Raw genomic sequence first — 12,600 nt, 5'->3', positions numbered from 1 at the left:
AAGGTACTATACCGTACTTTTTTATTGCATGGGTGGGATCTTCAAGGATGCATATTTATACACTTAGGATGTACACTCACCAGCCACTTTAATAGGAACACCTATACCCCAGGTTATTCATGCAGTCATCCAATCAGCCAATCATGTAGCAGCAGCAGCAGCATAATGCATACAATCATGCAGAGCTTCAGTTAATGTTCACATCAATTCCACAATGTGGAAAACATGAGATCACATTGATTTTGACCATGGCATGGTTTTTGGTACCAGATGGTTTGAATATTTCAGAAACTCCTGGGATTTTCCCTGGAGTTTACATACAATGGTGCAAAAAACAAAAAATATCCAGCGAGTGGCACTTCTGTGGGCAGAAAAGCCTTGTCGATGAGAGAGATCAGAAGAGAATGGAAAGACTGAATTGAGCTGACAGGAAGGCTAGAGTAAAACATATAAACACTATTTACAACCGTGGTGAGAGGAAAGTATTTCCGAAAGCCCTACAAGGCAGTCCTTGAGGTGAATGGGCTATAATAGCCAAAGACCACATCTGGTTCCACACCTGTCAGCCAAGAACAGGAGTCTGAGGCTACAGTAGGCACAGGCTCACCCAAACTGGACAAGGTGATGTTTTTCCAATTTTAAACTATGTAGTTTCAATGAACCTATGCCCACTGTGGCCTTAGATCCTGGTGAATGTAACTTTTACCTGGGAAGGTGCATTTGGTGAACCTGTAAGCGTTAAAAAAGTGCTCCAATTATGTACCTTACATTATTTTAAAAGGTACACTATATTCATGTTTCCAGGTAAAGGATACATACTAAATGTATAAAAGATACATCCTTCATGGTACCACCCTAGCAACAAGGAAAGGTACAGTGTTATTACCCTTATTTCTGAGAGTGTAGGGAAGGAACCATTTTCGACTCAAGTTTCAAACCATAAAGTGAGCAGTGATCTAATTTATTTGAAATCAGTTTAATTCAGTAAACTGCTGTTAAGCTGCTGTTTGGGTCTTGTTTGATAACAAGATTATCAGCCATGGTCCCTGTCCATCCTAAGAAACTAGTTTAACCTCCTAATTGCATAACATTAATATGCAGTTAGCAGCTTGTTTCTAGGCATATATGTACAGCTATGAAATGTTCAGAAATGTACACTGAGAATACACAAATTAGGAAGCTCCTTCACAAACACAGCTGTGCAGGGGATTAGTGGGCAGAGTTGACAGCCAGCAAATTGGATTTTAGTCAAAGCTGAAAGGGAGGGCTGCGAAAACAAATTTGGGGGCAATGGGCAACCGTCCTGACAATGCGATGCCAACAGACAGGGCTTTTTTTTTTTCCCTGAAAGGTGCAGCTTATTTCTCCACCAGGCAATCAGCTTATCATCACATAGATGCTCCACATACCAAATAGATCCTCTTTTTTTTTTTTTTTTTTTTCTTCAAACACAACAAATATTTGACAGAAAGAAAAAAACACATTAATTTGCTTTCAGGCACCCTGCTGGATATCTTTTAAAAGCTTTTCTTTTCATGTTTGAGCTTGTGTATTTCCATAAGCAGATGCTACTTTTTTGGAGGGGGGATGTGAATAAAAGCAGGGTTGTGAGATGTGGCAGGGGGGATGAAAGATGCTTTCTTTATTTGACGGCATTTTAAAGAGAGGATGCATTAGATTCATATGACACACAAATTACTTGAAAGCACTCAGGCCGGGGATAAATGAGGGGAGTGTTTTTTTGGCATTTGGGTGGGGGGAGGAGGGGTGGAAAGGGCAGACTCTAATACTGCCTAACATCGCCCCCTGTTGGTCACTGTAAAACAATAGTCAGTGTTTGTTTTTCAGGTAAAAACTGTTTACGACAAGTTTTGTTCAAAATCCTCCGGCAGAGACCAGCCTGACCTGATCTTACCTTACCTCACCTTATATTTGTATTTCAGTCTCAGCTTCTTGTCATTATATATTTCGAGGCTGCAGTGCTGTGGAAGTATATGTGAAAAAGAAATGTCCTGATGATACAATATGAGTTGATAGCGCTCAGCTCTTCTGCGCTCCATCTCTTCTGCGCTCCATCTCTTCAGCTAGGGACTTAATAATAAGCATAGTCTATTTTTCTCTCTATCTCTCCACTTTCCCTTAGTGGCTGGTGTGGACTGCCTTGTAGAGGCCCTGTGTGATTCAGGTGGAGGTACAGCAGCCTCCGAGCACAGCTGCCCAGAAAATTGGTGTGTGATAAAGAGGTGATTACCTAATGCCGTCCAATGCCATCAGCCAGCAATAAAAACCTGATGCCTAGATGATAAAGTGTGCTGTCACTGAGGCAACTTCTTCTGGCAACATCGCCATTCTGCACCATTCTGGAAAGGGTTACGACCCTAATGATGATGACTCGGTTGAAGCCACTATTCCCTGGAAGCAGACGTTCGCTATCTCTGCTAAAACCCCTGTAAAGCAGAGGAACCGTTTGCGAATTTAGGAGTGAAAGCAAAGAAATTGCTCGGGAGATTTGGAATACTCTTGTCAGTGCAGCCAGTCGATGGACTTTTGTTTTCTCCCCCTCCCTCCTCTTCCTTCCTTTTCCTCACCCAAGAACGAATCGATGTTGCTCACTTCCCCCCGACGTAATTACATGCTCGAGCCTCCAATTTGCTGTGTTATAATTCCTGAAGAGCAGAACAGAGCGCCACATTGTTATCCGAAGCAATCTGGACGTCGCCATGAAAAGGGATATTAGCCAAGCTGTGCATGCTGAGAAATTTGAATATGGAAGGCTTCAGCTTCTTTCTCTGCGCTGTCCACAGCCTGTCGCTCTGTGTGTTTAAAGAGCATTAGCACACTGGCAGGCAGCTAGCTTCACTCAGCTTAACTCTGCAAGTCTCATTCAGAGCTGAGGCCTGGGCCATGAGATGGCTACAATAGGTCCTGATTACTGTCACACGGCCACACTGACAGAACTGATAGAGCGAGAGAAAAGAGGAAACTTTCTCATCCTAGCCATAATGTAAACTTCTTAAATACATCAGCGTGTCAGTGTACTACACAAACCACCATGGCCTGCAGATTCCCCTTCACCAACTGTCTGTTTCTGACATCATTAATCCTCATTTTTAGCTACTGTGTGTAAAGGCTCGATTCATCTTGCTCTTTTAAACACGGATGAGCAAATTCTGAATTTTAAAAATATGTAAGTTAAAGTTTATAGACTGTTTCTTCTTTTCTTTCCTTTTCTTAATATTTTTTCTATCTTCTTTCTGCTTCCTTTTTTTCTCTTTTCACTCTCTCTGACCCTTCTACTATCTATGCTTCTTTCTTTCTTTCTTTCTTTCTTTTCAACTTCTTTCACTGTCACATTATTAAATGTTCTTTAGCTTTCTCTTTCTTTCCTTTTTTCCTTTATCTCTTTCCCTTATCGCTGACTGTTTCTTCCTTTCTTTCCTGCTTTCTTAACTTTTTTCCTCTCACACATTCTCTCTCTCTCTTATTTCTCTTTCATGTGTTCTCTTTTCCTTTTCCTTTTCCTTCCTACTTTCTTTCTTTCTTTCTTTCTCTTCTGCCTTTAATCATTTGTTTAGCTACGTAAAAGCTCAATCCATCTTGCTGGATGATCCACACTGGTCACACTGATGGAATTAAGGAAATGACAGGCGGAGTTAATAGATAGTGTGAGTGAAGCATGAGGTGCCAGTGGCTGGCAGGATGGTCACTTTCAGTGTACCTCTGACAGGGGCATTGTGGGAAAATAATTGGCTTTTTGCTCATCCAGGGACTCGATGCAGACAGAGCATTTAGCACATGGAGTACCATGCACCTCACAGTATCGCCACTAGCACTGAGCTGAAGATGACTTCCTGATTAATTCAGTTGTTTCACAATAATGTATTGAACTAATAATAGGACGTAAGAGGATTTTTTTCATTTGGTCACACACACACACACACACACACACACACACACACACTGTTATACATTTTCTATATAGTCAGAACTCATTATGGAAGCATTTTCTTAATAGATGCAGTAATATTGGTAATGGCAATGCTTTACGTTTTTCTGAAACTGTACCACTGATGATGAGGAAATTATGGATATTTGATGAGCTACAAGATGCTTCAGTTGCTGTTCTTGGCAGCAAATGACAAAAGAGAGATTCACACACCAGCATGAAGAAGCCATTATTGTTTAAGTCTGAAATGGAAACATGAATCCAGTCCAGTTGTTTAGCTGTGAACTCCAGGAATATGTATGTCAGTCCTCCGTTAGAAAGAGCGAGAGCTACAGCTGCTGAAATGTTTCTCGAGGTTTGCGACAGCTGCTTCACTGGGAAGATGGACGCTTCTCTTTCCCTAAACATAGGTTGACACATTTTTCACTCTTTTTCCGCTCCACTTTCTCCTCCACCCTAGCGAGCATTAGCCATCCATCACTCTTCTCCTTATAGCCCACATCCTTCTCCTAACCTCTCTTCTCTTTCTCATTCTGGTCTTCCACAGCTGATGCAGCAGCAGGCGGCCCTCATGGCCGCGAGTCATGGTGGCTACCTGACACCCAGCGTGGCGTTCCCGGCCACCCAGATCCACCAGATGGGGGCGCTGAACATCAACAGCCTCCCTCCCACCCCCATGACCCCGGTGTCGGGTGAGTTTCATCAGCCTCTGGGTGAGCAACTGCGCTTCATTTCCTCTCTTATGGGGACAGGGTGAAGGCGGGGACTCGCACTGTGCAGGTCTGCATGTCACTACTGCGCTGGGAGACAGAGGTTCACATTTTATTGTCCCTGCTGTCAGCACACACATGATCCAACTCATTCAGCTCATCAGCTCCTGTAATTATCCAAGCTTTAATGAGCTGAATGTGGTGTGTGTAGAAGCAGGAAAAACACACAGCCATGCAGAGTTCTCCGGTTCTCCGTCCCCAGAGGCAGAGCATGCAGGAGTTAATGGTGTCTATATCTCAGTGCCTATATCTCACTGATTCCACTGGTGTAAAGCCTGTATCATTCATCCTCCTCCTCCTCCTTCTTCTTCTTTTCCTTCTCCTTCTTCTTCTTCTTCTTCTTCTTATTATTATTATCATCTTCAAGAAGAATAAAAAAATTCAGAATGTTTTTTATTTAAATGTAGTTTTCTCTTTTCTATTTTTTCTCTCCTTCTCTCATCACTCTTTTATTACTTCTTTTTTCCTTTTCCTCAGACCGGTTCATTCTCTTCCCACTCCTCCCTCTCTTTTTCTTTTTCCTGCCTTTTTTTTTCTCTTTTTCTTTGCTTTTTCTTTCTTGCTCTTTTTTCTTTATCTCTTTCCCTCCTTTTGTCTCTTTCTTTCTATTAGCTTATCTTGGACAGTTTGTTTACATTTTATTATTTATATATATTTCTTTCTCTTTTTTCTCTCTTACACTCTCTTTATTCCAGATTAATTCCATCCTGTCTGTTCCCTCAAATATTTCTTTCTTTCTTTCTTTCTTCACTCATATTCTCTCTTTCCTTTTCAATATATTTAACTGTCACATTTTCTCACTTTTTCTTTCTTTTTTCTTGATCTTGTTCCCTTCTTTTGTCTCTTTCTTTCTATCTTTTTTGCTTATCTCTTTCCTCCTTTTTTTCTGTATTTTTCTTTGTATCACTTCTTCCTGTATTTCTTACATTTTGCATCTTTCTCATTCTCCCTCTTTCTCTGTCTTTCTTTATTTTTCACTTTTTTACTTTTCTTCTCTGTTCCCCCAAATCTCTTTTTCTTTCTTCATTTCTTTCACTGTCATGTTTTTACCTTTTTCCTTTTGTCTCTCTTTCTATCAGCTGATCTCACATTGTTTCTTTTTTCCTCCTTTCATCACTTACTTCTTCCCGCATTCTTCATCTTTCTTTCTTCTTTTTTCTGCTTGTCTTGTAGTGTTTTTAATTTCTTCCTATTTCCATTCTTTCTTTATTTATTCCATTCATCTGTCTTACATGCAAATCTAGTTGAACGTGTAATTAGAAAATGGAAGTAAATTAGTGAGTAGATGTAGAAACGGCTGATGGTCTTGACCTTGAAGTGAAAGATTGAAGATGAGTATGCAGCGCTGTGAGTTCTGTGCATCATCCTCGTCATACCACGGAAAAGCGTGAGATCTGATGCGAACTTCAATGCCTACCTTGTCACATTTGCTGAAGCTGCAACATTTCCTTTCTGTCCTTTGTACACACACACACACACACACACACACACACACACACAGAGCAGATATTAAGCTGCTAGAGCAGAATACATCTGCATTAAGAGTTCACAAACATTGTAAAATGGTTCATATCAGCAGCTTAAATGTTTCTGTAGTATTCTGATGGACTGAATTCTGCATTTTGGCGTGCTAAAAAGGAGAAACACGTGCCGAGTATTTAAAAGAGCTTCGTCCGTCTGAGGTTTTGACTCCGTTGTGACAAGCCGCTGTTCAGAAAGGGGCAAGCTACCCAATTAAATGTAACACGTGAGACTGTTAGGCAAGTCTTCTCTTGAAGGCTGAGTGCATCCGTGCGTGACGTTACATGCAGATCGTCTCATTCTGGCCTTAAAATTACACACTAGACAGACACTGCAATTTGTCAGACATCTTGTCAAGGCACAGGCATCATGATAGAAATTGCTGACAGAAACATACTCAATGCAAAGCAGGGACTTTTCTACGTAGAACAACATGCATCACGTGTTCAGGCATGTTTGGCCCGAGCAATGCATGTTGCTCTAGAAGAGTCCCTGCTTTGCATTGAGTTTGTTTCTGTAAGCAGTTTCTAACCAGCTCCTCACACACCACCCTTTATCCCTTTATCTGTAGAATAGTTAGATCATTGATTCGAGTCATGTCACAGTGTTAGATATCTTTTGTTTGTTTAAATCCTAAGATGAGTATAGTCTCATGTTTGATTTTTTTTTTTTTTTACTGCAATCTGTGTCATATTAATATGCTACACAGCTGCCGGGGCAAATTGGCCTTTCTTACACTGACTTAATTGAAAGAGACCAGCGGCACTGTGTGGTCCTGGTGTGGGCCGAAGAAGAGCTGAAATATGCGCACCATTCGACATGCTCCTGTGTGTCCTCCGCTCCACTGATTGCCTTCTATTATTGAAGCCGTTGGAGTCTGTTGCATTATTAATCTCGTGCGAGATAGCGTTGAGAATATTCCAAGGACTACAATAAATAAGATTCACTCATTCATTCATTTGCATCTCGCAGGCAGCATTGGTTTTATTCAACATGTCTGCCCCTCATAGTCTTACACACACACACACACACACACACACATAAGAGTTATGTCGGAATCAGAGTAGGAGAACAGAAAACATTGGAAATTCACAAATGCACTTGCGAATTCTTCTCCAATTATCACAAGACCTCTCAGTAATTCTTGCTATAGTAATTTAAACTGGAACAAGGACATTTTTCTCCCCTTTATATGTTTAAGAAAAGACAAATCCACACATATAAAAATTTTATTTGTGAAGCTTGCTCAAAAATATGAAAGAAAATAAAAGAATATAAGGATAATTTAGTGGCATAGTAGTGCAGTGGGTAATGTTGCAGCCTCACAGCTTCAGATTTCGATCCAAAACTTGGGTTATTGTCTATGAGAAGATTCATATGTTCTGCTTGTGTCCATGTGGGTTTCCTCCGGGTTTCTCCAGTTTCCTCCCACCTCCCAAAAAAAGCGATAAGATGAACTGGCAATCCTAACTTGCTCCTAGGCGTAAATATGTGTGTGTGTGTGTGTGTGTGTGTGTGTGTGTGTGTGTATGTGTGCGCGCATGGTGCTCTGAGATGGCATCCAGGGTGTATTCCAGTCTTGCACCCAGTGTTCCAGGGATAGACTTTGGATCCTCCATGACCCTGACCAGGATAAAGCACTTACTCAATAAAACAGGATAAATCATGCAATTAAATAATGAAGTAAATAATAATTCCACAAATAAAAAATTAAATCATACAAGTATAAACCTTAAAGCATAATGAAAATGTACATAAACAGATATAACAAGCATGAAGCCTTTAAAATGAACACAGAATAAAGAATAGAGCGCTAGTATAAAGGAAACCAGAAAAAGAAAATCAGTCTCTTTGTTCTCACTTTAACAGATATACTGTCAGGTCCACAAGTATTTGGACAGTGACACAGTTTTTGTAATTTTGCCTCTGTACACCATCACAATGGATTTGAAATGAAGCAATCAAGATGTGATTGAAATGTAGATTTCCAGCTTTAATTCAAGAGGTTTAACAAAAAATATTGCATTAACTGTTTAGGAATTACAGCCATTTTTTACATAGTCCCTCCATTTTCACAGGCTCAAAAGTAACTGGACAAACTAATATAATCATAAATATTAGGATTATTTTTTATACTTGGATGCAAATCCTTTGCAGTCAGTGACTGCCTGAGGTATGGAACCCATGGACAGTGCTGAGTTTCCTCCCTTGAGATGCTTTTCCAGGCCTTTACTAGTCGCCTTCAGTTGCTGCTGGTTTGTGGGTTTTCTGCCTTCAGTTTTGTCTTCAGTAAGAGAAAAGCATACTCAATTGGGTTGAGGTCATTGAACATATAAGAAGCTTTTGGGTCGCTTTCATGGTACGTTTTGGGTCTTCCACCTGCACTGTGAATTGCTGTCCGTTTTGCAGCATTTGACTGAATCTTAGCAGAACGTACAGCTCTCTACACTTCGGGAATTCACTGCATTCTGCACACACTGCTTCCACCATGTTTGACAGATGAAGTAGTATGCTTTGGATCATGATCTCTTGCTTTCCTTCTCCATACTCCTCTCTTCCTATCATTCTGGTACTAGTTAATCTTGCATCAGAACTGGTCAGACTTTTTTTTAGAGGTTGTTTTTTTTTTTTTTTTTAGCAAAGTCTAATCTGGCCTTTCTGTGATTGAGTGTTACCAGTGGTTTGCATCTTGAGGTAAACCTCCTGTATTTACATTCATGAAGGCATCTCTTGATTTTAGAGTTTCACATTGTTTTTCTTCAACAAGGAAATAATTCTGCAATCATCCACTTTAGTTGTCTTCCGTGGTCTTCCAGGCCTTTTGGTGTTGCTGAGCTCGTACTCTTTGTAAGAATGTACCAAATTGTTGATTTAGCCACTCCTAAAGTTTCTGCTATCTCTCTGATAGGTTTGTTTAGTTTTTTCAGCCAAATGATGGCCTCCTTCACTTGAATCAACACCTCTTTGGATTGCATATAGAGAGTTTCCATGAACAGCTACCAAATGCAAATTCAAAGCTTGGAATCAACTCCAGACATTTTATCTCCTTAATTCGTCATGAAATAAAGAGGAAACAGGCCGCAACTGGCCGTGAAACTGCTTATCAGTAAATTGTCCAATTACTTTTGAGCCTGTGAAAATCGAGGGTCTCTGTAAAAAAATGTCTGTAATTCCTACATGGTTAATGCAATATTTTTTTAATCCTTTAAATTAAAGCTGAAAGTCCACACTTCAGTCACATCTTGATTGCATTTCAATTCATTGTGGTGGTGTACAGGGGCAAAATTACGAAAATTGTGTCACTGTCCAAATACTTACGGACCTGACTGTACAGAATATCGACTTCCTAAAAGAGTGTAGGGAGACAAACATTTCATTCACATGGCTTAGATGTTCCCTTCACATGTATAGTAGGGATTTAACCGAATATGAATACATTATTTGGATTGAACTGATATGTTAATGTGTTCCAAACAAATACAGATAAAAATAAGATGCAAACTATTCATTTTTTACTTACATCCACGCAAGCAGTTTGATATGAAGAAAGATCTCATTCATTACCATGAGCACGAGTCGATGTTTGATTGTCAAGTAATGGTGGAGATGGATACAAGTGCAGGCAATATATTAAATAACAGACTGACCAAATGTGGAAAGAAAAAAGAGTCATAACCTGAGCAAGATGAGAATTAGAAAACCATGGCATAGAACACGCAACATACAACTGAGTCTTAGCAAATATACAAAGGGATATTGGGCTTATATAGGGATGCAGGAAACACAGAACAGGGGAGTGTGATCAACAGAAGAGCGGTAGCATGTGACCGGGTCATGTGGTTGTAGTCTGATGGGTACTGATGTGAGATTGACGCATTTAGCAGTTCCTTCATCCTTAGTAACTGCCTGGTCAGGGTAGCAGTAGTTTAAATTAGGCTACTAATTTGTTTATAGTTTGAGAAATAGAACCAACGAAATTTGTTAACAAGGTGCGTGAGCAGGCACAAACAAAAATAATACGTGCGCAAGGAGGGTTGAAAACAGTCCATCACTCGAGTGATGTAGCTGATGTTGAGGAACTGACAGAGCCAGAATTCACATTCACTGACAGTGCTGCCATTTCAAACTCATAGTTTGTCTCCAGTGTTTCTTGGAGCATAGTGGTAGTGTTCATACTGAATTAAAAAAAAAAACACTGTAAATCTGAATACAGATATTTGGGGCATTGAACAAATATAGATGCACAGCCATAGAGCTTCTGTGTAGGAAAAGGCAGCTAAAATAATTCTCTGCACTCCAGGGCTTTTTTTTTCAGAGTGAGTTAAAAAGCTCTCCATAGTGCACCTTAAAAGTTATTTAAAATTTCCGACTAAAACTAAAGACCACAAAAAGAATGATGTATATCAAGTAGATCAGTAATAGAGAGCACAAATATATATCACTTATATGATCTGAAGATGTTATCAAAGTATATTACTTTCAAGCATCACATATAAAATACAGTGTTGTGGATATTACTTTGCTTTTACTGTGTCACAGTATTATACACACATTAGTGACCGCACACAGGACTGCTTGAGCACTGTTCAATAACTTTCAACTAACTTTCACATGCTCATTTGTTGATGTAGTACAATTAAACCTCACCTATTATAGACTGGGGAAATAAATGCAGGGTGTTGTATGGAAATAGATTTTTTATTTTTTTTTACAGATTTTTACCCATTTAGCTCTATGAGCATTATCTGTGATGTCACAAAAAACACTTGTAGTTTCACTGGAGGTTTGGATAACAAACACAATGTTGTGTTTGTGTTATAGATGATGTCAGAAAACGTACAGCTTTACCTCTGATTGTTACAAAGCACTGACACTGGAGACTCCTTCCAAAAATGTTACATAAACATCTCCTTACAGAAAACTTCAACATATCTACAATTACGTACAGTTTTAAAATCTGCTTATGTGGAGTTTCCACCATACAAGTACTTATAGAAATGATAAAGCTTATAGTCTTAACTACTGTTGAAGCAGTTCTGTTAAAAAAAAAAAAAAAAAAAAAAAAAAAAAAACACCAATCAGAATTGAGAATGGAACAGTGCTGTGGTATAAAAGGCTTTAATTATATCATAGTATACTCTATATCATGACTTCATTAGATATTCTCACACAAATACCCAGTTATTAATGACTTCAGCACAGATTGTAGCTTTTTAACCTGTTTCATCGCATACACACATACGAGCATGCACGTATACACACGAGTATCAGACCATTGCATCAGATGAAAGGTGAAGAGGGCTTCTGGAAAACAAAAGCACGCTGTTTCATCAACAGATGTAAAGCACTTAAGCTTGATGGTGCGTACACTCTCAGCCAGATGGTACCCTGTATTAGAGCATGTATCTGTACCATGATGCATGGCAATACGCATTATACATTAAAGGAAAAATTAAAGGAAAAAAACAATATAAAGTGTATTAATATGGTGTTGGGCCACTATGAGCAGCCAGAGCAGCTTCATTGCACCGTCTACACATCTCTAGAACTGTTCTGGAGGGATGAACACCATTCTGCCAAAAGATATTTTCTCAATTGGTGTTTGGCTGCTGGTGGTGGAGAGCGCTGTCGAACACATCACTCCAAAGGCAATAGCATATGATTTACATCATATTCATCCTCAGAAAAAACCATTCAGCGAGCCTGAGGATGGGGCAGAGTCATCCTGGAAGAGACCACACCCATTAGGGAAAGAAATGTTTCATCATAGGATCATAAGAGGAACTTTGTATTGATTTGCACTGACTCTTCAATTTATCCCTATGTTCAAAGTAGCAAGTCACTCATGCCACTTGTAGTTTGTCTCTGGTGGGTGTGCAATGTTCAGTGTTTTTATTTTTTTTTATAGATCTGATGAGAAATTGGAGTAGCTATACAGTATATAGCTTCTAAAGCTAAGTAGTTAAACACAAATTAAATAATGCACTTGTTTGACTTACATGTTATGGGTAACAACGGCACACAGAAGGGTTTGGGCCAAATGCGGCATCCTTTTGTCGAAATCATGGCTCTTTCGTGTACGTACATAGAAAATGATGATCACATGTAGATTTTTTGCTTGCTTGTGTGAACTAGCTTGCTAGGGTAAGGGTGTGAGTGAAAGTGAAAGCAAGTGAAAGGAAGTTTAGAGCCCTGATTATTAGTGTCTGTATTAAATGAAGTGTAGAATGGTGTGAACACACTGGATCTGTTTTTCATCTATTTCTAAATATCAGTGAGTCTGTAGTTTCCTCTGAGGGTGAGCTCTCCGTTCTGAAGCCTCTACAGATGGAGCAGAAATGCTCTGTGCGTGAACATATTCAT

At 39.5% G+C, this 12,600-nt stretch overlaps 1 protein-coding gene across 4 annotated transcripts in view; it reads left to right on the top strand.

Annotated features, from left to right (window-relative positions):
* The window catches only part of celf5a (cugbp, Elav-like family member 5a), a 196,065-nt gene that overhangs the window by 168,887 nt on the left and 14,578 nt on the right, over positions 1-12,600 (top strand). For 2 of the 4 annotated variants that reach the window (XM_034308831.2, XM_026921572.3), the window contains exon 7: positions 4,494-4,638. In XM_034308831.2, coding sequence (XP_034164722.2) covers positions 4,494-4,638 — 145 coding nt within the window. Of the gene's footprint in view, positions 1-4,493; positions 4,660-12,600 lie in introns of all 4 variants that reach the window. The other 2 variants (XM_034308830.2, XM_026921564.3) reach the window with 1 other exon arrangement.

This window comes from Pangasianodon hypophthalmus, chromosome 11, assembly GCF_027358585.1.
Source record: "Pangasianodon hypophthalmus isolate fPanHyp1 chromosome 11, fPanHyp1.pri, whole genome shotgun sequence".
Lineage (NCBI taxonomy): Eukaryota > Metazoa > Chordata > Actinopteri > Siluriformes > Pangasiidae > Pangasianodon > Pangasianodon hypophthalmus.
Note: the sequence above shows the minus strand (reverse complement) of the source record. Positions and strands in the feature narration are given on the sequence as shown.